Source organism: Neoarius graeffei, chromosome 9 (assembly GCF_027579695.1).
Source record: "Neoarius graeffei isolate fNeoGra1 chromosome 9, fNeoGra1.pri, whole genome shotgun sequence".
Lineage (NCBI taxonomy): Eukaryota > Metazoa > Chordata > Actinopteri > Siluriformes > Ariidae > Neoarius > Neoarius graeffei.
In genome coordinates this window covers 6296515-6321823 of record NC_083577.1, presented here as the reverse complement: position 1 = coordinate 6321823, position 25309 = coordinate 6296515, and the positions used below count along the sequence as shown (strand labels likewise).

Sequence of the window (25309 nt, the reverse complement as noted above, 5' to 3'; positions counted from 1 at the left end):
GTGCGAAATTACCCTTCTGGATGAGTGTGTAAAGGGACTAGGGATGGCGAAAACTAAAAAAAAAAATCTTGACCGACCACCGAGCCTCATTAGCCGGTTAAAGTCGGTTAACCTATGAGTTTAAACAGGGATGCAAACGGCGCGCCTTTTTCACGGCTCGTGCAGATCCGATTTTTTTTTTTTTGGGGGGGGGGGGGGGGGGGCGTTGGAGTGTCTGAATAATTTCATCAGAATAAATTCTGTATTAAAATTACTACATAAGCAAATGCCGTTACAGTCCATGAAAAAGCCGTGAAAAAGTCGGCATCTGCGCCTTTAGTTTGTGTGGAGAGATATGATCTGCAGTAACATGCATTGTTGGCTACAGACCGAAACATACTTTCAGAATGCACTGGCCAAGGCAGGACTAAACTCCATGTGCCTTCTAATAATAATTAAAAAAAAACAGAATAGTAATTTGTAAGCTAAAAAGCCTGTCTACACTTTTTTTCTTTCGCCGAGTGGCAGCTGTGTTCAACTGGGGCGGGACATGACTGAATGGGTGTTTCTGATTTGTCAGCTGTCTTTAACTGGGGCGGGAGGGCGGGAGATGACTGAATGGGTGTTTCTGATTTGTCAGCTGTCGTCCTTACACCGCATGGCATGGCCCAAGCGTTTACAACACAGAATTCCAGGTTCTCCGCTCCAAAATCGGCAGCTTCAAAACGATTGATTTTTTTTTTTTTCACCGACAACCAAAAAAAATTTAACCGGTTGATGTTGATTCGGTCAACCACCAGTCAAACGGTCATCGGTTAACATCCCTAAAAGGGACATACTTTCATATAAAAAAAAAAAAACGAATTTGGTCCAGGATATGCACTTTAATTACGCATCTGATGCAATGGCACTGTTTGAACACCAGAGGTCCCAAACTGCACAACCCACTGAGTTAAAATATACAGAGCGCGCTGGGTCACAACAACTGGCGCACACGGCCATCTTAGAACAAACAGCTTTTCAGTCGCTTTTAAATGGCACCAACCCTGCACCGCTGGCCAAAGTGTCCAGTGAGTACGGCCATTTTAGGCAGCTTTGGAGCTCTATCTCCAGTTTCAACGAGGCCTCCGGTGCTGCTTCAAAGCTCATCATGGTTCCCGGATCAGACAGAGACTCTGTTTATTCAGTCAGATGTTTGGGGAAAAATGTATAAATATATTTAGTTTTAAAGGTGCCCTTCCACCAAAAACGTTTAATACTGGCTCTTTTTGAAATACCATAGTTCACTCCGAGTTGCATATGCATGCGAAAATGTAATTCTACTCCCATTCCCTGTATTAGCTTAGGAAAGAAAACAGTCGGAAAAACGAGCGGATCAGAAAAAGCCATACGAACTTGCGTCACTTCGAAAATTAGTATTCATGGCCTCGCCCACCTTGGCTTGCGACCGCCCACAGGAAGAAAGCTCGGATTTAAGTGCGAGGAGAGAGAGCAGAGCCCGTCTCGTCAGTAGCTAACGAAGAGGACCTAACAGCAAGCTGAAAACATGGCTGAACAAGTTCGTGCCTGTGTGACTGTATTTGTGGCAGTAACACATCAACATTGCATTTCTTGCCCAAGATAGAAGAGCTGAAGAAGAAATGGTTGGACTTTATCTTTGGAACACCACCAGCGAAGTGTAATGCAGCGTTAGTACTGTGTTCTGACCATTTCAACTACAGTGACTTTTCAAACTTCGGTGCCTTCAGTAGTGGTTTTCCTTCAAGGTTGTTTTTAATCCCTGGATTTGTACCGTCAAGACGATCGACCACCAGCTCACAAGCTGTCAGTAAAACATGAACTTTTTGTTCGAAGGTTTTTGTTACAAAACAGCATGTTCATATTCTCCACGTTAGCATACATGACACGGTCACAAGCTCGGCAGGGATGAGAGTTTCCCGCTTTTTCTGAGTAAAAAACGACCTTTTTATATTACGCCAAATCCGTTGAGAATGTTTTTTATTAATTTCGGGGGGTTGGGGTATGTTCCTTCATGCTGTTCAAACTTTATTAACTCCAACGATGTTTACACATTATTTGTAAGTCACCATCTTTAGTCTCGTTGAATGTGATGTAAAATTCGTGTTATCTACATTGTTATTGGTCAAAACATTGACGCCGAGACCATAATAGCCAATCAAAACCGTTTTTACAAAGACACCCACATCCGCTTGTTCTGACCCGCTGGAGGGAGCGTCACAGTGCTGTTAGCCAATCACAGGGATGAGAATGGGACATTTAAAATAACTCAAATGTCTGCCAACTTTCCCCACATACATATATATACACACACACACACACACATATATATATATATATATATATATATATATATATATATATATATATATATATATATATGAATGTTTTCAAATTCAATGATGGTTTAAAACTTTTATAAACTTTAAGATAACAAAACCCTACAGATATAATTAATTATCATGAGTGATAATGGAGGTAACCGTAACGATATATTAGAGTCCTCCTGACTCCATCTTTGACAATTTCAGTAAAACGTACCTTTGTGCTTTTTTGTTTTGATGTGCTCCTGGATGTTTTTAGCTCCTCCGTTTCCATAATTGATCATATCTGAGCACAGAATACACAGAACCTTTCCCGGCACGGCCACTTTTCGGATATGTTCCGTCAGGCACGTCATCACAGTTTGTGTCCCTATCTGCACGGTAATGCTACTATAGAGCCATGCCCATCGGAAACAGTTCTTTACCCCGTTCGATTTATCGATTTCCCTGGCACAATCCTCATTTTTGCGGTCCAAAACTTTCGCCATATTGGCAAAGTAACTTTGAAAACTAACCAAAATAACTAGAACTTAAGAAGTGATCAAAACCGTGTACGTATAGCTTGTTTCTCCGTGAATTGTAGAAGTGAGATGAAACTAGCGCCAAAACGTTGTCGGAAATCGTCGCGAGTTGTCGTTAGCATAAATACTGAAGAAAGCAATGACGATTTCCGTTATCACAGCTGCAACTAATTTTGCGATAAGCGCTGCCGAAAGAAGCTGGCGGGCGGGCGGTCGGTCCTGCCTGCTTGTGCCACCACAAGCCTCGCCTCGCGCCGACCCCCTCCCCCAAAAATTTTCTCAACGGATTTACACGTTTCACAAAAATGACATTTTCAGCGGAAAAAACTCGGAATTCTCATCCCTGCAATCAGAGGTAACACATTTACATGTCATGAATATTAATGAGTAAGAGCTGAAATCCTGTCGTTCTCCCGCCACCCGCTCCTCCAGCAAACTAGAACAGCCTGAAACAGGAGAACCGCAGCATGCTTGTCACCAAAACCGGCTCACAGGGCATTCACTCATACTAGAGACCACCGCACAGTTAATGAAAAAAACAATGCGAGGAGACCTTTAAGAGTTGGTGAACCTGTAGTACATTTTGTTTACAATATTAAAATCTCTAAGCATTTTTTAAAATTTGTTTTGAGACAAAAATTACACGACTCACATTTTGTTCAAAATATTCTGAGAATCAAATTGTCAAGTCAGTACTGTACATCAGGATGAATCGTGATTGTAGTGTATCGTTAAACCCGCAATATCAACATCATTAGGAGCAAGAACAGGCCTTTTTTTTTTTTTTTAAGTCATCATAGTGTTGTGTAAAGCCTCGGTCACAACCGGCCGTACGTGCTCCTACGGACGGTCTACATGCAAAAAACGCAAGAAACGCACGGATGGCGCGCATGAAACGTGCTGATTTTCGAGCCGTAGACCGGCCGCAGACGTTCTTTGTCATGTCAAACAAACTCTACGGGCACTTATGTTTTTTTCAGGTTGCAAGACAAACTTACGGCCAACGCGCGTCTTTCTCCATGAACAAAAAAAACGCAGCAATTTGGGAAACGCCAAAAATCGCACGGCCAAAAAATCGTACGTCCGGTTGTGACCTAGGCTTAATATATCGAATTAAAGAGTATGAAGCGCTGAATTGAAAACATGTTTAATTTTGTAAATATGTCTAAAGAACCAAAAGTTATGAATATCTGAAAATTCAGTGTTTTATAAAATTTCTATTTCTGTCTGTTGCCCCGGTCACAAACCAGTATCCTTTGTATTTCAACATCTCATCTCATCTCATTATCTCAAGCCGCTTTATCCTTCTACAGGGTCGCAGGCGAGCTGGAGCCTATCCCAGCTGACTACGGGCGAAAGGCGGGGTACACCCTGGACAAGTCGCCAGGTCATCACAGGGCTGACACATAGACACAGACAACCATTCACACTCACATTCACACCTACGCTCAATTTAGAATCACCAGTTAACCTAACCTGCATGTCTTTGGACTGTGGGGGAAACCGGAGCACCCGGAGGAAACCCACGCGGACACGGGGAGAACATGCAAACTCCACACAGAAAGGCCCTCGCCGGCCCCGGGGCTCGAACCCGGACCTTCTTGCTGTGAGGCGACAGCACTAACCACTACACCACCGTGCCGCCCTGTATTTCAACATAAAAGCCAGAATTTACTGGGTATGTTGACTTTAAATTGTCGACACTGAGCGTGACTAATGACGGTGCTGCTCGAATGCGCGGTGTATACGAGGCCCAAACTTTTATTAATTCTCTTCAAAACAGTAACACTGATATTTATACACCGTCTCAAAAAAAAAAAAGAGGAAAATCATTGATTTTTAGGAAGGATACAAAATTTTCCTCAGTGATCCGATCTGTCGCACGAGACAGCAAAGTGTTCGGGCGATTTTATTAGAAAATCGAGTCACAGAGAGAGATTCAACCATACAGTGGGAATCATGAGGTTTTTTTTTCCCCGAGCTGACTGAACCAACAGTGAGCGAGCTGGAAGCAACAACAAAACACACGGACTGGTGATGAATATCACTAAAAACCCCAAGATGGCGGCGCCTGAGAGTTTGGTGCATTGCATCACACAACATTAAAAAACACTTCAATTTAAAAAAAAAAACAAAAACACACCACCACACTAAATTAACAATATATTCTGTAAATGTTATTGATTCTTGAATTGACACTAGTTTTATGTAAACACTTTTAAACATCTTTAAAGGCCAAACGAAAACATGCTGTTCTCCCAGACAAACATACGGGAGGTTCATCAGCGCAGCGGCACGCCGTCATTGCTATTATTAGACGACGTTTTGTTTAAAACGTGTGCCGCTTGCCGAAATGGTAAAACTATTTGGATGAGGATTGGACAGTGGCTGGACGGAGTAGATTAAAATAACCTGAATGAATCTGAATGTGTGAAATGTCACCTTTCCATGAGGAACAAACTCCTCCATCATCTTCTTCAGAGGATTCTCATAGTCCACGATCATCTGTCCAAGCCGAGGATATTCTCGATCGCTGTGAAAAGGGGGGAAAAAAAAAATTATGTATGCCTTCAGAACAGATATAGTATCACACCATGTGATCACACTTTTGGTGGAGAGGGTGGAGACCTCGACTGGCTATCGTAGCCTGCAGGGAATCGGCCGTCAGATGTTCTGTCACGTGTCCCAGACCCGGTGAAATGTAACTGAATTGTCTTGGCCAGCCCTAAGGGTCCCATCTGCATCCCATCATTGCTGAGGAGTGTGCTCCCATCACCCAATCAAACATCCAGACAGAGCAGGTCATGATATTTTTTAACCGTATTAACATGCCATTGTTGTGTGTTATGCCTGATGTCAAGACTCTCGTCTCTGCGAGCCTACCACTCAGACTTAGGCCCAATCCCAATTCTAATTTCTACCCCTCCCCCTACCCCTCCCCCTTCCCCTTGGCCCTTCCCCTTGAAACTGAGCTACAAGGGATAGGCCTTGAAATTCAACCCCTACGTATTGGGATAGCCCTTCAACGATCGCATACGTCATCGCGTACCTCCGTCAGCGTTTACGTTAGCAAAACGCGACCAAATGCGTCATTGGCTGCGACCAGCCGCTACAGTCAGAGCCAGAGGCAGAACCAGAAATCTCTGCTGGCAGGGTGTGATTTGTTAACTAACACCACTGAATGGGATATCTTTGGCGCTTCGTGCACCACATCCGACAGAATGAGGTGTCAGAACACTCATGTAAACAATAAAAGCGAGAATAACAGAACAAAACGTACGCAGTCAAGCAAACGAAAACAATACTCACTCCCAAAGCTTTTTAGCAGCAGCTTGGATTTCAGAAATCGCTGCTCATTCTCAGCTCGAAAGCGAATCAAGCGGCGTGTTTCCTCTGGATAACAACTTAAAACACGTAAATAATGGAGAAAATACATTTATGACAATCTTTCGCCGCGGGAACCGCCATCTTTCTGAAATCCGCATGAAATCTCGCTGAAATCCGCATGGCATTGTGGGAAATCACTCAAACCCCTTCGTTCGGAGTCAGCTCCAGGAAAATCTCCGTTTGGAGGGGTACAGAAGCCCTACCCCTTCCCCTACCCCTCCGCGTTAACTGGGATTGGGATACCCCTACCCCTTCACGTGAACGCGCAAAATGGAGGGGAAGGGCCAAGGGGTTGGTCCAAGGGGTGAAATGGGATTCGGCCTTAATACTTATGTCATTTTTAGGGCATACCTAACATGTGTTTTCTCCCCCCCCCCAATCTGTCCCTCTGATGCCCCTTTTCCACCAAAGCAGTTCCAGGGCTGGTTCGGGGCCAGTGCTTAGTTTGGAACCGGGTTTTCTGTTTCCACTGACAAAGAACTGGCTCTAGGGCTAGAAAAACCGGTTCCAGGCTAGCACCAACTCTCTGCTGGGCCAGAGGAAAGAACTGCTTACGTCAGCGGGGGGGCGGAGTTGTTAAGACCAACAACAATAACGCGAAAGATCGCCATTTTTAAGCAACGAGAAGCAGCAGCTGTACAAACGCGAAGTCATCCATTATTATTGTTGCTGCTGCTTCTTCCGTGTTGTTTTTGCTTCGATATTCACGCCAAGGTTTATGCAAACACAGCGACGTAACTGACATATACAACGACGTAATGATGTGGCTTCCCTTAGCACCGCAAGCTATGGAAAAGCAAACTGGTTCTTAGCTGGCTCGCAAGTTGAACAAGTTGTGAACCAGCACCAGCACCGGCCCCGAACCAGCCCTGGAACTGATTTGGTGGAAAAGGGGTATTAGTTACATGTCGGTCCTGGGATCGAGATGCTGAACCTCTTCTGCTCCTCAGACCTGCTTGATCCATCCTGATGCTCTACGTCTGGCTGGAGTCTCATCACATCGCTCCTGTAGAGGACGGCCCCATATGGACAGTTGAAAGTCGCACTTGGAAGACGCTCTGGACTCTTACAGTAATGCCTTTATGGCTGAGGACTACAGTTGACTTGCTAACTTTAGGACTGCAGTTGTCATGAACAGTTTTGCACTCAAGTTTCCATCAATGAAGAGTTTATAACATCAACGAAACTGTTTTCATGTTAAAACCGTTAATGTTATAGTCATGTTGTCTGTTGTTGCCCAAATGAGGATGGGTTCCCTTTTGAGTCTGGTTCCTCTCGAGGTTTCTTCCTCATGTCGTCTGAGGGAGTTTTTCCTTGCCACCGTCGCCACAGGCTTGCTCATTGGGGATAGATTAGGGATAAAATTAGCTCATGTTTTAAGTCGTTCAAATTCTGTAAAGCTGCTTTGCGACAATGTTTATTGTTAAAAGCGCTATACAAATAAACTTGACCATGTAGTCATTCGGCAGAAATTTTTTCTTTTTGGAAAAAGTGTGACTCTCTGAAAAACAAGTTCAAATCCCAGCACTGTCAAATCAATATTAGGGTGCATCAGCTGCCCTCACTTTCATAAAATCTGATGCATGTTTGTTCGGGTGTTCCTTTTCACCAATAAAGACATCCTGTAAAATTTTTGACCATATTCAGAAGTCTAATGGTGGCACCATGAGGTTCATTTTTGGCCAAAAAATGCTTATTTTACAGTATGTTTTCGCATAAGGTTTGAATCACAATGTTGGACTCCATTTATTGATTTCCTGTGAGCCAGAGATGATGTTAAGAACCTTTGCAAGGGATTGAGAAGCATTAATGTGATTCATAATACATTTGTATTGTTTAAAAGTAGTTGAACAATGATTCAATGAACAGCTAAAACTCAAACTGTGCTTGATAATATGTTTAGAATATGTACTAAACATGTGTGTCCAAGATATTTGGTATACTCTATAAGGTGCCATAATGCTTCATGAAAAGTGATCGAAATTGTGTCATAAGGCAGCTGGGCCATAGAAGGTTCACGCTGCACGCTGCATGCTGCACGCTACACACGTGTAAAGAAAAGTGGACAAACGTAGCATGACTTGCTCTGGGCCATAGAACGGCGTTCACGTTGCACGCTGCACACTTCATGCGTGAAGCGAGAAATGAACATGCACACTTTTTTCTAGGCGTGAAGATGGAAATTCCAGTCAATGCATGCACGACCCCAAGGTCACCGCTGCGCCAGCCAATCAGAACGGGTCTAGGGAGATAAAATGGACGACTACCGAGAAAAGTTGATCGAGTTTGTTCGAGAAAAGCCCCTGCTATGGGATCCGCGTGTGGTGGATTATAAAGACAGGGACCAGAAGGCACAAGTTTGGGAGGACTTGAATGAGCGTGTGAAATCACCGACAGGTATGTGTTATAGTCTTCGGGCGTGTGGCATCAAAAAGCACTGGGCTATCGTTTTGATTTTGATATCATTGTTTTAGTCGTCATCCGAAGAGTCCATATTGTTGGTTACTCGGTCAAAGTAGAACAGACGCAACACGTGAACATCCAAGCATGAAGTTTAATGGCCCAGGGTCCGGTTCTTCATGTGAACGTGTAGCGTGTAGCGTGCAGCGTGAACCTTCTATGGCCCAGCTGCCTAAAAGTCATAAAATAGCAGCTTTTTCCATAACTTTGAGCTCCTGGTGCCACCATTAAACTTTTGAATTTTGTCAAAATATTTCACCCAGTGTGTTTTCTTACCAAAAGGAACATAAAAACAAAAATGCATCATGATCGGAGGAACTTTTCATTTTTAGGGGGCAACTGATGCACCCTAATCAATACCTCAAATCCGAGAGGCACAAAGTACATTTGTGCGCACAACCAAACACTGGACTATACCAGAACAGCTTTCCAATTAACTCTGCTCTCTGGAGGTCGGCATCTCTCTCTCACACACCTCATAATTCTGTTCACTAGACCAGAGCTGTACATTTTACATCATCATCATCATCATAATAATAATAAACCTCATGTTTCGCCGTACCTCGCTCCATGCGTCATCTCATGTGCGTAGTTGTAGAGGCCGATGATTGCTTTGCGCTCTTCGATCCGAGACAGCAGCATCATCAGTGTAGTGTACGTCACAACAAGATCGAGGTAGTTCCTCGTGAGGTCAAAATTTACAGTCTGAAAACACAAGTCAACCCAAGGGGGGGGAAAAAAAAAATAAGTTTCCCCATATTCAGTATGTAGACCCATACAGCCAACCTGCATATCACACACTTATTCTAATAAGTTATCATTTCTAAAGGCCCGGTCCCACTGCACTTACGGATGCAAAGAGGATGTAAAACGTAAAAAAATCTTTGCCATCCATTGGAAAACGCTACTCATCCGTTGTGTACTCATTGCATACGTGCTTCATACGCTCTATCCATCGAGCATCCGTCCACTGTGATTTCATCCGCGCAAAAAGTTTTGAGCTGCACAAAACTTTTAGAACGGATGAACTTTCCGCCGTGTACGATGCAAATCCGCAACATATACGAGCAACAAACGTTCTATGTCCGTTATCATCCGTTAAACGTCTGCTGTATCCTCTCTGCATCCTCTGGGCATCCTCGCAACTCACATCCGCTGCAGCTGAAAACGGAAAGAGGGAGGAAAGATAAGGTACATGAAACGTCTATTCATCGTTAGTAGCACGGAAATAGAAAGGATGTAAGCGTATGCATCTCGTGTATAAAGTATTCAAAACGGACAAAGCGTTTATATCTGGGATGTATCTCGTATATTTAGGATGTAGTAGAGATGTATCAGTGTAGCCTTCTTCAAAAACGAGATGTAGTAGAGATGTATCGATGTAGCCGCCAGCACGTCTTTCCGCTTTATGCTGACGGCGTGCGTGCTGCATCCCTTTATATCCGCGGAGCAGACGCAATTCATACCCCCCGCATGCGCAGTGAACGGTCTGCATCCGATATACATCCGCGCAACATCCCCTTTGTTTCCGTTAGGCGTACGTGATGCATCCGCTCTTTCTGCTATGCGTCCGCTTCTCAGTTATCACCGGTAACCCCTTCGGAGCTGTCATCCACTTCCATCCGCTTTCATCCGCTAGGCTTCCTATGAACATGCGTTTAACATCCCCGCTATATACTACCCACGTCCGTTCTTTTCCGTTCTGTTTTCGCAAATTTTTGCCAATTTTGTCCATTTCTGGAGCGGATGAAAACGGATAGAGCCACCCCTGAAATTTTGCTCGTCCGCTGTGTCCTTTTTGCATACGTTTTGTGTCCATCAGCCAGTGGGACCGGGCCTTAAAGAAAGAACCGTCACCGGAACATTTATGTCGCATTTCTGAAAGGAGTCTCCGGTAAGTCAGTCATTAATTTCCTTTGCATTTCCATTAAATGTAATAAATGGATGTAATGCAGAATGCAGGGCTTTCCCCAAAGCGCAGAGACATGGCGCTCCACCACGCTCTGTGACGTCAGCGCCGCCGTCACTTGCACACCAAAAAAAAAAGGGCAATACCATAAATTGAAAAATGCAGAGTACTTTCTGCACCTAAATATCTCCTATTCCCTTCTGAAAACGAGTAATAACTGTAGAAATAGGAAGATATTGTAATATAAAAGGTCGAGGCTCTTCTGGTACTCAACCCAAAAGTGAAAGTAAAGGGTTTCATTCGCAACCAGACATAAAACTGTGTTCTAGGTGCTGGTCACTAGATGGCGCCGTTGCGTGATTTGACCTCGATCCTGTTCCTGGCGTCGGAAAATGAAGCGCCGGGCTACGAAGTGTTTTCGTTTCAAATCTGATTTTGCCCTTTTAATTTCGCCCCTTGTATATCTGACAAGTTTTAAAGTAGAATTGTGCTTAAACCGGCCCTGGATGCCTAATTTCAAAATGAACGCCCTTGGACCCGTCTGGGTCGGGGCTCTGCATCAGTAGCACCGCTCTGATATTTCTTCTGGGGAAAGCCCTGAAATGTACACATCATTCCTTTATAAATTAAAAAAAAATCTATCACTAAAACCAATTTGCTGTGGTAGAAAAGGAATAAAACGCCGTTCAAGGCATGCAATTCCAGGAAAATAATCAACTTCAGGGATATAACAGTAACTCCGATTTCTGCTGGACGACGCCACGCCACGCCACACCAGCAGGTAGCTGATTATTCTCCTGTAAGTGCACATCCTGCTGCGTTTGATTCCTTGTGTAACTGGTGCACACGTTCACAGCAGCCCTGTGGGTCACATGACCTGGCCTGGAATACTTTTTCCAACTTACAATATCAAAGAAAACTTGGCAAGCGTCGATAGTGTTCAGCAGTTCACACACATGGTCCTGCAGCAGGGAAGAGAAGAAAAAAAAAATGCACACGTAAACACAGTGCGTGTTCTCGGATTTCAGAGAGATGAGTCAGTGCATGCCCAGAGTGAGAGAGAGGAGGAAAAAAGGAAAAAAAAACAAACAAATTCAAAGCGAGTTTGAATGTCCTACCTTAAATTCCATCACATCCACAAATGTGAAGTAATATAAAGCGAGATTCTTTAGTATTTCTGACTTTTCTTTTTGGAGCTGTGCAAGCTGTTGCTGTAATTATAAAGAAAAAGAAAGAACACAATGTTGGGAAAAAAAACAAACAGATTTTTCATAAATTAATGCAGCCAGGTGTAATTCAGTTCGACTCGTCAGCAGGGTTCTCAGTGTGTACTCTCAAATACACGACTTGCTTCCATTCGGCAAGCGCGACTAGATCATCATCATCATCATCATCATTATTATTAAAGCAGACCTTTTTAAATCACAGTTCACAACACTGTCACAATACAGCACCTGAGCAATTTTTTTTTAAATAATCTCCGATCCAAATCCAGGATTATGGGATTTCCATCCCTGAGAAGGATTCATGCTTCTTCAAATTAATATTGCAAACAAAATGCACTCGAGGCTCACCATGTCCTCAAAATAATAAATAAAATGTACAAATTCTCCAAATAAGCGCGTCACAAAAATCATCCAATAGGGGTTGACCAATAATCGGCCTGGCCGATATTCTGCATTTTTAGGGTTATCGGTATCGGCCATAATTTCCACCGATATGCCGATAACATGCCTTTTTGCAGCCATTTCGTTCCTAACGCGACCGTCACTGCACGTCCTTTCCTGCACTCGCCTCTCTGAGTTCAAGAACACGGTCCCGCCCACCACAACATCTGATTTGTTTGGCACAAGAGATATAGCCAATTGAAACGCGTAGCTAAACGCTGTGAACTGTTTCAAGGCGGCCGTATGGGCACTCGGGCAGAAGCAGATCCCACTTCAAGGTAAGGACATGCTGCTTTTGCCGCAATAAGTCACAAACACACAAGTTGCAAAAGCACATCATTATATGTTTACATTCTTCATCTACTACTCGTTAAAACTGTCCATTTGCATCTGTGTAGCCAGGCAAACTTAGCTTACGGAAGGAAGCACTTGAATTAGCCTACAACCAACTAGTCTCGCTGAAACTACATGTAATGCTTCCTTCACTACAATATAATCCTCCTAAATTGGGAATATTAGGCTTGGGCATTAAAAGCATTAGAATGTAGATGGTTACTTGTTAAGTTGTTACATAATAGGGAGTGATAGCCGACTTTATGTTTGATTTTACTTTTTAAAAAATGCTGCAGGCAGCTCCCTACACTTGATTTGTTATTTAAAAACTACTTGAAGTTGGTAAGTCTTACTTAGTTCTTAGTGTAAAAGAATCCAGAGTGTATTTTCATTTATTTTCCACTGAAAATGGTGAGCTGTAATAGAGTAGAGAGTGATTTATTTTTTTATTGGTGAATATTTATTTTATTTCTCATTTTATTCTAACTAATGTTTGACTTTATTGTACAAATGCTGCTGGCATCTCCCTGCACAACATTTCATGTTCAATTTTACAATTAAACATACATTTCATGGATATGAAGGTCTTTGTCAGTGTGTGCTATGTTTAATTTCATGTGAATTATAATGTTTACATTTATCGGTTGCACATATCGGTTATCGGCATCCCAATTCCATAATAATCGGTATCGGTATCGACCCTGAAAAAAAAAAACAGATCGGTCGATCCCTATCATCCAATTCATGATTTGATTTATGATACTGGGTTCAAGATATGAGTTTCCTATGATATTTTTTGAAGAAAATTCTATGACTATAAAACGCAACATTTATTTCCCCATTCTTTATCAACTTAAACACTCATGTTAAAAAAAAAAAATTCATTTAATTTTCTTAATAACCAACATGATTCTATCTACATTCACTGGATATGAGTAATCACGCGCTCTGATTGGCTACTCTACTACTAGGATATCAGCTCATATACCGTGAGTAGAGAAAAACAAAATGGCGGCGCGTGTTGCTGAACCAACCGAGGACGAAATAAAAACTACTCGAAAACAAAACCACAAGCAATACAAAAGCAACAAAATATGGAATAAAAGTATTTGATGGCAAGAACGCATCTTTTTCTTTTTCCAATAATTTTTTTTTATTATTGCATTTTCCACAAATTGCTCCTGTCATTTCACCTGTTTACATTCTTCATCTTTAAGCATTAAAATTTGCTGATTTTTTTTTTTTTACACGCACTGGTTCAAAAGCTCCAAAGAAGTTTGAAAATTACAGAACTGAAATGTCCAAGGAAGAATTAAATAACTGTCTAAAGCTGTTCTATACCTCGACAGCAAGACGACACTTTCTACAAAAAAACAACACTAAAGTCAATTCGTGCCGCCATCGATAGGTTTTTAAGAAGTCCGCCTGAGCGGAAATGATTTTGTTGGATGTTTTGTATAAAAGTTTTCATTTACTGAATTTGCAAAAATAAATAAATAAGCTCAGTTTCTCAAAATCCAGTGAATGTGGATAGAATAAAACAATTATTCCACTCAATCTCGTCGTACATGGCTCATAAACAACCCGGTGCTACGCGCCTCGTCGACCATCAGCTCATGTACAACTCGATTCCATGGAATAACTGTTAGTTAGACTGCCTTTCAGATTTTTCAAGCGTAGGTCATAAAAAGAATTTTCCTGGACACCCAATTATTTTTGTTTAGTGACTGAAAGCTACTAAACTCGAATCACAGACTTCCAATTTTATTTTAGTTTTTATTTTTATTTATTCATTTTTTTAACAGAACAATTAATGAATTTATCTCCACATGGCCTTAAATTCTCTGCTATTTTTTCCTGCTTCACCATGACCCAATACAAGATACTACGTCATGCATCACATCCCGTGGTGGGCTTTCCCCGTTCGCGCAAGGCATTGTGGGATACAAATTTGAAACAGGAGAGAAAAATGGAGGGCGTGAGTGTGCGAATGAAACGTGAAAGAGTGGCTACAGTAACGGAAAGAAAGCGAGAAGAAAAGACGTTATGTTATATACGAAGGAAAGGAAACGCAGGACCAAACTAATAAATATTGGCGCTCAGCGAGCACCTCGGTGTGATCAGCTGTTCGTTTAGCGACAGAATGATGGAACTGTCAGTGCACGCTCAAAGGGAAACCTGTAGATGGCAGTAATGCAACACTGTGGATGCCAGCTGCCATAAAACCCAAAAGGCGGTAAACCTGCGCATGCGCACACGGACTTCCTCTGTCGAGCGATTTCATGCACATTATTTGCTTTAATCCCCTCAAATTAAATAAATAACTTCCCAGCCGCAGAACGGCCTGATATTTTGTAAGATATTACAGAAATAAACAGATATCACAATCACCACATTTCAGACGGAACTAAATTTCACAGTCACACAACAGCTCCTTCCCATTTTAGATCTTTCTTTTCACAGCATTAGAGCTGTGTTACTTTCACCTAGGGTGAAGTCATGTGCATTCCCGCTATTGTAAAAACATTATTGCACCCTATACTGTCTGAACAATGTAATTATAGCTAGGAAAAAAACAGATTACGCAGCCTGATAATAACAATGATTCATTTTTTATTCTATTCATTTATGATTAAATTGTCAAATTTTTATTGTGATTTATCGTCGCATGATATATCGTTACATGCTTATCTTCAAATAATTTGATCAAGTGAATAAAAAGTCTAACCGGGGGGGGTCATTTTAATTATGTAGTGCGCCACGGTTGACTAACTCGCCCAATTTCTGTGGCCTCTTTCTCAGGCAACGTAACCGAACGGTAACTATACAACACGCACCACTCGAGTTATCAGTCACTTCAAGTGCAGACGTTTCCCATCTCGGGAATGATGCAGGGTCTCAATAACTACAGGTTGCACAGATCGGGACCTCAAACAGAGCATTCGATGCATCATTAACAGGATGCGGATACTGTACATTGTGATATATCAGGTTATGATGTATTGTTACAACCCTGGTAATATTGTGAACTGTGAATTAAAATGAGTCATAATTGCCCTTTAAAAAAAATGCAGTGTGAAGCAGAGTTGATTTTTAAAAATTATCAATCAATGAAGGTATCGATCAATTACCTTTAACAAAATAGTTTCAGATCAGTATCTTTTATTTTATATATATATATATGTGTGTATTTCTACCTCCAGGGTGTCTGGAAAGTCAAGAACCAATGAAATACTTAATTTTAATCATTTTCTCAGGCACTGAATTATATTTTTTTGTGGATTTTGCTCAGTATATTTGGATTTCCCCCCTCATTGGTTCCTGACTTTGATACCCTGTAGAAAGAAAGTCCAAACATAGTGTAAACCTTCAATGCGTAAAACACGAGGGGCATTAGATCTTGCGTAGAGCTTTCAAAAGCCAAACTGTGTGATTGTCTGAACCGTGCATCGAGTCTGAACACGCTTTAAGCCTTCCGAGCTTAAAGCTCAGCTTCTTTCCAATTACTAGTGACTTTACAGCAAGTGTGCATTGCAGAAGAACCAAAACACACCCTAACGCTGGAGACGTCACGCGAGTTTAAGGTAAAATATACCACAGCATTGGTGAATTCTCGAATCGGTTTGGTCAGAAAGTGATGAATTTTCTAAAACAGCAGCTTGGACTGTAGTTCTGACTATAAACCAAATGACAGGTTTATGGTTTAATACGTTATTGTTTTACATGGACCTGTACGGGGGGGAAGTGCTGTTATTTAATAAAGAAAGATCGGTGTATAACCATTGACATGGTGACGTTTTCTGGATGGAGAGGTTTATGTAATATTTATGGAAGGAGTCTCTAGTTTCGGTGGTTTGTAAAAATCTTCCACCAAGCACAAGTTTTCAAGACAAGAATTTGTGCTTCCTGATTTCTTGGTAAAATGAAAAGCTGATTGTTTTTTCCTTATTAAATTCAAGAGAAAAAAAAAAAGGGGAGGGGGGGCTTGTGAGGAAACGACCGGCTTTAGGAAGCAACTTGGTTTGTAGACGTTATATTACAGCGCAACAGAGTTAATAAAAATAGTAAGTTAAAAAGCATGACGTTCTTTAATAAACCGAAACTCGGGTCAAACCGCTGTGGTATAAGAGGAATAAAAAGAACAAACAACTCCGGATGATCTGTTACAAGAAAATACTCAACTTCATGTCAGCGACAGCAACCTGCACCTCACCACGACCCCACTGTTGATTATTTTCCTGTAACAGCACACCCCGCAAGTGTTTTCTTCCCTCCTCATCAAAAATGTTCCTTCGAGTGAACGGCATACTAATCATACCAACACCCTTCAACATAAACCTCCGTTCATTATCTGTATTATTATTATTAATCTTGCGCAATGCAAACCTGCTCACAGTCAAGTTAGTAACAGACTTACAGTAACCTTATAGCAGTATGAATTATGATAAGCTTATTTGAGATTAGCAGCATTAATGATGTGCTGGACATCACTGTGCAAACTGAGTATTAGGCAAATTTCTAAAACACACCCCCAATTTATTAAGAAAAAAAACAGCGAAGGCCAAATAACCCTCTCCGGCCATAACCACTAATGCATTCCTCAATGCATAATAAATACGAGTAAACACTTTACCACTAACCAGTAGAATGTTTACTAGTATTTCACAAGCTTCACCCTTCTCACTGTTACTCTTAACAAATCCATTAAAATGCCACACAGCATTTTAACCATGGTGTTAAAGACCCTGTATACGACGAGGAAAACAGCAAGGATGGAGAGAACAAGCACAAACGCAGAAAATCATCTGTAGTTAAAATAATAATGAAAAAAAGAAACGCGTGACAAGCTGCAATAAAGTGAAAATAAAGGGGAACTTAATGACTTGTATAAAATGATCATTTGTAATAAAAAAAGGCAGCAATCATTAAAGAAATGTGAATTAAATACAAAATTTCAAATTGTACAACGTATAAGGGATAAAGTGTTTAAAATCGTATAATGAACAGGATTTAAATAAGCAAAGAACGCAATGTAGACATTTTACATAAATGATAAGTATTTATAAAATTATCAGTAAATTCATAAAATGTAATAAAAATCAGAATAAATAATAATAATAATAATAATAATAAATAAGTAATACAATTTATACATCATTTAAAAGAACATGAAGAGTTTGGTTCCAAAACACGATAAGCGCCATTTAAAAAAAAAAAAAAATCAACTTCCTGCCAAAAGTTGTTTATATACACTTTCTTTATACAGGGGCCACACTCCAGCACAGCTGTTCTCCTGGGCGCCCCGATACAAAATAAAATGAAAAACTCGAATGAATCAATCACAATTATTTACAGTATGCGATACGATATCAAATGATTATAACACACAATAGACCCCTTCGCAGTAAACGTCATTCATACGTAAGCGGAAATTGCGCGCGCAACCTGGACTCAAAAAAGACTCAGCGATGCCTAGTTGTTGTGTTGTCGGGTGTCAGAATCGTAGCAGTGATGGGGTTAAAATGTTCAGAATTCCAGCAGGATCTCACCCATTCCAAAAAAAATCGCCGACGTCTATGGCTACAAGCCATCAAACGTGTAGACTGGGATGAAAGCACCATCAAAAATGCGCGGGTTTGCAGCGCCCACTTCATCACAGGTAAGATCAGGCTATTTATTAAATCTTTCTTTTTTATTCTTTCTAGTCTTCGTTTATTGATGTAGCAAAATACTTTGGTAACGTTTGTCTGATTAGCTGGGTCATAGTTACACAATGTAATGAATATTGTTAGCATGTTAGCTTAGCTTTGCATGCAATTTTGTTTGTAGGAGAGGTCTCGCTTGACTCAAGCAGTCCAGATTTTGTGCCATCATTATTTGTGTATGCCGAAAATCACAATTTTAAAGCAAGGATGGAAAGGTAAAATTGTGCGCCCTCACTCTAAATGCCAACTTACGCTGACTGCTCTACCCTAGCTCCCGCCCCGTTCAGTTTCATTTCTGCTCTCTGCCTCTCGCTTTTTACGCAGCTCTGATTTCTCTTAGCTGCACTCTTTACACTATCATTCCTTTCATGCCATCACCTCCTGCAAATTGCTGTTTAGTGTTGGTATTTGCTGTTGTAGCTAAAGCCACATTGCCATCACATCACTGGCATAATTTGATTAAAACAAAATGAATATGAATGTCCCATTGTTAATCAAGTTGTACATGCCCGCACATAACATAATCATATGCGTCTAAAGACTTGTAGGCACGAAGTGTTTCGTGGGTGTACACTGAAGTCTTGTCAATAAGGTACGAGTATATATCTGGCCATTGTATACCAGGGAACTTACTAACATCGTCCGTCCACTCTTTAATTAAATGCGGATCCGGTAGGCGATGTCCACTTGTTAGAGTTAACTTATTTATGTAGCGTTCTCGATCTTGTAACGACAACTGTTTGGCATAATCTGACCGCTCATAATGCCGGTCTATGGGCAGCGCCATTGTTTCTGAGTCCAGGCTGCGCGCGCATCCTGGCAACGGTCGGTTTGTTTCCAAACATGCGAAGGGGTCTATACTGACTCTTAAAATATGCACTAGTAAGGACAGGTATAGGTGACTTAAAATATGTAGTAGTAGGTATAAGGAACTAATTAATTTTTTATTTAAAAAAGTTTACATCATGTAGACGCCTCTTGAATGTTTTAACGGAGTCCGAGTCCTGCACGTCTCGGGGGATCGAGTTCCACAGTTCTATACTTGTATATTTAAATAATTCGATCTTGGATTGGGGGAATGAAGTCGTCTCTCTGTCTTGTATTGTAACTATGGGTCAAAGTTTGGCGTTTGATTCATATTCGAAGTTCCAAAATCAATTTTATGTAAAACATAATATTCGCCATGTTTCTCTGCATTGCATATCCCCTTTCTTTCCAAACCACGACAAACACCACAACTGGTTTCAGCAGAACGCAATATCTCCGCTCGACCAATCACAGCACACCATGCAAATCCATAAACAGTAATAGCCCCGCCCACTGACTCAACACTGAGAATCCCCGTCTTTTAGTGAGATTTTGACTGAAATAAATGATTTTAATGGAATCGAACATTTCTTATCTTAGTGTTTTATATTATTATTCCAGTAGAGAATGTGGTCCAATGTTGTTTTCCACTTTGAGCACCTGATGAGTCCTGAGATCTAGAGCTGCCACTTTTTTATTTATTTATATTTACACATATATACTAGGGCTGTAACGATACACCCAACTCACGATTCGATTCGTATCGCAATTTTTGACCCACGATTCGATACGCCCACGATTTTTTTAAAATGTTTTTTTAAAGTAGTAAATTTGACTTAACATTTACTTACTTACATTAATTATTTAATAACAAATAATTCAGTCCACTGCAGAGAATGAGTAATCTGTATGCAAAAATGAACAAATGTATATCCAAAGATTGTTTTATTTCTCAAAATAATACTGTTGAGCCGGAAGCTCCGTTTTTTTCGGTTCTGAAAAAGTCATTTTTCCAAATCGTGTAAATCCGTTAAGATTTTTTTTTTTTGGGGGGGGGGGGGGGGGGGGCGCGCTCTCTCACTGTCTCACTCTCATAGGGCCAATGATTTTCTGTGATCGTGGAAAACAGATGGAAATTACGGAATTTTTATGGTGAAACATTGCTCGCGTGTCAAAATGTAACTGCCGCAGAAGGCTTCCGCCCAAGCAGACATGCCTTCAGTGTTGCCAGATATTGCTAACGTTTTCCACCCCAAAATATGTTCAAAACCAGCCAAAAAGCACCTAAACCTGCTCAATCTGGCAACACTGCATGCCTTTCCGGTCAAGTGATTGTGATTGGCTTGTCCACACCTAGCCAGCCAATGAGCTGCTTGTTTACAGATTCGCTCCCCGCGTCACAACCAGAATGGCGACCGCTTAAAAGAAATGAATGCTCTGCCAGTGGCGAGTGTGGACGTTGCGTGACTCGCAGAAGATTGTCGCAGGTCGGCGAAAAAACGACTTACTAATAGATATAAAAAATAAAAGTAATTTAAGTAAGTTTAAAATGTAATTTAAATAAAAAGTAAAGTATTCATAAATTGAAGTTTGGAAGCGCCTCTGTTTTTGGGCTGAGGAGAAGTTTGAAAGGGTGTACCGCGATTCTGCCTTCTTGTATCGCGATACGGATCGTGGCTCTGCGTATCGCGATTTCGATTTGCATATCGTTACAGCCCTAATATATACACACACACATATACATATATATATATATGCTGCTTAAAAGCCGAGCTCCCGATGAGTGTAAAATGTGTTCGTAAATAATCCCAGGTTATTTTTTAAAAATCAAATTAAAAATAAGTGCTGAATAAAAACCCAGCTCTCTTATATAAAGAAAGATATAAATTTTGTTGTCCGAGGGTCAAGTGTTTATGAGCTACGTCGCCTTGCACTTATGATGTGCTATCCTATCCTACGATTCCAAAAGCCATCAAAAATCAGGTGGATGTTTCACCATGTTCTCTTTAGCATGGAGCTTTGCTATGAATTTAACTGTACATGCTGTACAAGGTGTCCACACTGCTAAATTTATTGTTTAGAATAATAAATAAAAAAAATAAATTATTAAAAAAAAAACCTTTTCCACATAAACTTCTGACTGGGTTTATTAACATTCCTCAGAGCTGTGTGTGTAAAATAGACTGGGGCTCGGAGACAAGATGAACGTAATTTGGGAAAATCCGTGGTCCAGTATCAGAGATGGTCCAAGTTCAGAGACGGTCATATGTGTAGATCAAATTTACTGCTTGTTTCGAGAAGTTCTCAAAATATTTATATTTCACGTTTTTAAAAAAAAAAAAAAAGTTTGATGTAATGGATTTATAGCATTTTACGTTAAATTTTACTCTAGAGTTGCATTTTAAATATTATTACAGCCTTATATTATAAAGAACACAATTTAGATGTTATTTTACAAAAATGATAAGTAAAGTTTCAAACAGAAAATAGTGGATTTCATGGTCCAAGTTTTGGGAAAGAAAAATTCTCAAGGTTTTTTAACAGTGGATTTATAGCATTTTGGAACCAAACTCTTCATATATTTCACTTGAATAAATTAGAATTAAATTATTTAAAAAATCAATTAATGTTTATTTAAAATAGTACATTTAATATGTTTGTACATTTAAGAACATTTTAAGTGAATAAAATTAAAGAAAATATATAAATCTTTTCAAAAAGATAGCTTTAATGGAAAGTTTCCATTTTTTTTCAGTTTGTATATTTCACCACAATCCAACCATCCTTGTTATTGACCGTGAAACGTGTTGCTCGCTGTGTGTGTACACACCCTGACCCTGAACTGAACGGTGGGTTTGAGAGAACAGACAAAACCCTTACAGCAAGCACAGACTCATGCAGTTACAAACCCAAGGAACCTCGGAACACACAGATCTCGTCGGTATGAACAGTGTGTGTTGTGGAAAGAGGGCTGTGCTGGTGCGGTTCTCCAGAGAACCTTTTAACGAAACCGCTGACATTTCATCAGGTTTGAGAGCAGAACCAAGATTTAATGAGTGCGCGTTTCTGTAGTGAAGACACTTTATTAAAAAAAAAGCAGTTCTGGTGAATGTATTCGCTCTTTTTGCACATGGTTAAAATTGTTGTGATCTTTTCGAAGGACGAAGTCACTCGGATACTAACCGTCTGCAAGACGACAGGTAAGGGCTTCGACAGTTTCAGCATTTGTTCCATGTTTGAGTCATGATTGTGATGCTGATTCCGCTCATCCTGCAAAATCTTCAGCTATTTTTAAACCATGTAAACAATTACAGCTGCCCGAGTTGTCGTCATGGCAACAAAATGACCATGTCCCTCGATCCTGATGTCGCTGGCTGCTCGGTTCCAGACCAACAGATTACAGAGCAGAAATCTTCCTGTTCTCGGTATAAAGCTCTTAGATGCATGTCCTTGAACAGCTAATCGTGCTCTTTTGCAAAAAGACGCCCGACCTGATGCTACTTGTTATCTGAAGAACCCATCAAGCATTTAGTTTAGAGACCGGACTGACATTTGCTAAAATGTCCACACTTATCAATAGCATACCCCTCAGTGTCTTTTAGCGCTAAACAAACACTTTCAAATGGTGTAACGCTAGAAGACTCTTATAGCTTGACATCCTTGCAATAGCTAAATGATGCTAAGCAGTGGTCCAGTCTGCAATGACCACAACGTGACCAAAAGTATTTGGACACCTGACCATCCCATTCCAGATGTAGTCTCCCTTTGCTGTTATAATAACCTCCACTCTTCTCTTCTAGGAAGGCTTTCCATTAGATTTTTGGGGATGTGTGCTCATTCAGCCCCAAGAGCACGAGTAGTCAGGAAGTGAAGTCACATGAGGAGATCTGGGGTGCAGTCTGTGTTCCAGTTCATCCCAAAGATGCTCAGTCCGGTTGAGGTCAGGGTTCTGTGCAAGACACTCGAGTTCTTCCACTCCACCCATGGCGCACCATGGGGTTTTGTGCACAGGAACATTGAACAGGTTTGGACCCCTTAGTTCCAGTACATGGTAGAGCAGCCAAAGACATTCTCTACTGCAGGACTGCTTTAGTTGCACTGACTGGACTGTGTTTAAGGAGGACAATATTGGCGTCTACACCTCCTGTGTACTATTTTATATAAAATGCTGCATAGACAATGCCACCACCATGAAACGGACCTGTACGTTTCCCAACAATAAGCCGTGGATGACAAAGGATGAACAAATCCAGCTGAGGGCTCGCGACACTGCTTTCCGGTCCAGCGATGCACAACAGTATAGCGCAGCCGAGACGAACCTGAAGAAGGGCATCAGAGACGCTAAAGCAGTCTACAAGCAGAGGACCACTTTGGCAACTCGGATCCCTGCCGGGCATGGCAGGAGATAACGTCACATCCTGGTAATGTGACGTATAACGCCAGCACTTTAGTGGCAGAGCAGCTCGACAAGTTCTTCGGCCGCTTTGAGGAAGAAAGAACAGAGTCGACCATCAACCCAGCTCCAGCCAACTGCAGCCAGGCACTCGTCATCCAGTCTGCTAATATGATGCATACACTCCGTAAAATCAACACGGAAAGCAGCTGGCCCAGATGGTGTCCAAGGGAGGGTCCTCAGAGACTGTGCCACGGAATTAGGTGAAGTATTTACAAATATCTTCAACATTTCTCTGGTAAAACGCACTGTCCCCACCTGCCTGAAAACCTCCGCAAGAGTGCCAGTCCCAAAGCAGACTGCTCTAACAACCCTCAATGACTACAGGCCCGTGGCACTGACACCCGTAATCATGAAGTGCCTGGAGAGACTGGTCCTGCAACACATCAAGGCTGCCCTGCCACCCACTTTGGACCCCCACCAACTCGCATACAGAACTAACAGGTCAACAGACAATGCCATCTCCACACTGTACTATGCCACTTGGAACAACAAGGAACATATGCATGGCTACTGTTTGTGGACTACAGCTCTGCATTTAATACCATCTTACCCAGCAGACTGTTCGCCAAGATGCCCGACCTGGGTATACAGCACAACATCTGCCTGTGGATAAAGGACTTCTTGGCAAACCGGCCACACTCAGTCAGGATGGGCCCCTACTGCTCCTCCACTCTGGTACTCGGCACAGGAGCCCCACAAGGCCGTGTGCTGAGCCCATTCCTCCATTCTCTGTATACTCATGACTGTGTTCCATCTCGTAACACCACCACAGTCAGAAATATTAGACAAATTCACCCATGTTAAAGATATTCTCTCTTAACAAGATTTCATTTTTTGCAGTGTGCGCATCCAACTTTGGGGCAACAGTTTGGGGAAGAACCACATTTTGGTGTGATGGTCAGGTGTCCACATGCTTTTAGCCATTAAGTGTATATATAGTGTACATACGAGTGACATAAAGGTCTCCTGATGTGTTTGTTATCGATTACAACATTAATGATATTGATGTCAAAGACTCATTTGTAAACTGAACTAAGTTAGCTAGTTAAACATGGCAACTCCTCAGTAAGACCGTGACCTAGATATCTCACTGCTTTCTTGACGTACTCCTACACCTGTTAAATTCCAATTTAGCATGCCAGCTTCACTGATATGATAGCTATTCAGCCGAGACACACTAAAAACTAATATGTTTATGAACCCTCTCAATTTCAACACATTTTAGAAAAAAAATTCTTAAATGGCTCTTAAAAATCACTATAGTGATACCATGAATCACGGCTGAGTGACGGGTCTCACTCAGGGGTCTACTAGTGCATCTCAAACAATTAGACTACCATGAAAAAGTTCAATATTTTTCCATCACTGATTTAAGAAAGTGAAAAATGTTATACATTCTCAACTCATTACACGCAAACTAAAATGTTTCAAGCATTTTTCCATTTTAATTTTGATAATTATGGCCTACAGTGCAAAAAAAAAATCAATGACCATTTTGAGTTTGAGTAAAACAGTATAAATACCGTGTATCTCTCGGTCTAGTTCGGTCCACGCAACCACAATCATGGAGACGACTGCTGTTTTGACAGTTGTCCAGAAGACAATCAATCATCGACGCCCTCCACAAGGAGAGTAAGCCACAGGTGGTCACTGCTGAAAAGGCTGGCTGGAAAAGGTGCACAAGCAAGAGGGATGAGCTCAGCCTTGGGAGGATCATTGAGAAAAGGCGATTCAAGAACTTGG

General features: G+C 41.3%; 1 protein-coding gene across 3 annotated transcripts in view; it reads right to left on the bottom strand.

Moving 5' to 3' along the window:
* Positions 1-25309, bottom strand: part of nckap1 (NCK-associated protein 1) — a 196515-nt gene that overhangs the window by 107645 nt on the left and 63561 nt on the right. For 2 of the 3 annotated variants that reach the window (XM_060928976.1, XM_060928978.1), the window contains 4 exons: positions 11717-11809; positions 11504-11560; positions 9252-9394; positions 5285-5375 (listed from right to left, as the gene is read on the bottom strand). In XM_060928976.1, the coding sequence (XP_060784959.1) occupies positions 5285-5375; positions 9252-9394; positions 11504-11560; positions 11717-11809 (384 nt within the window). The remainder of the gene's footprint in view (positions 1-5284; positions 5376-9251; positions 9395-11503; positions 11561-11716; positions 11810-25309) is intronic. The other variant, XM_060928977.1, reaches the window with a different exon arrangement.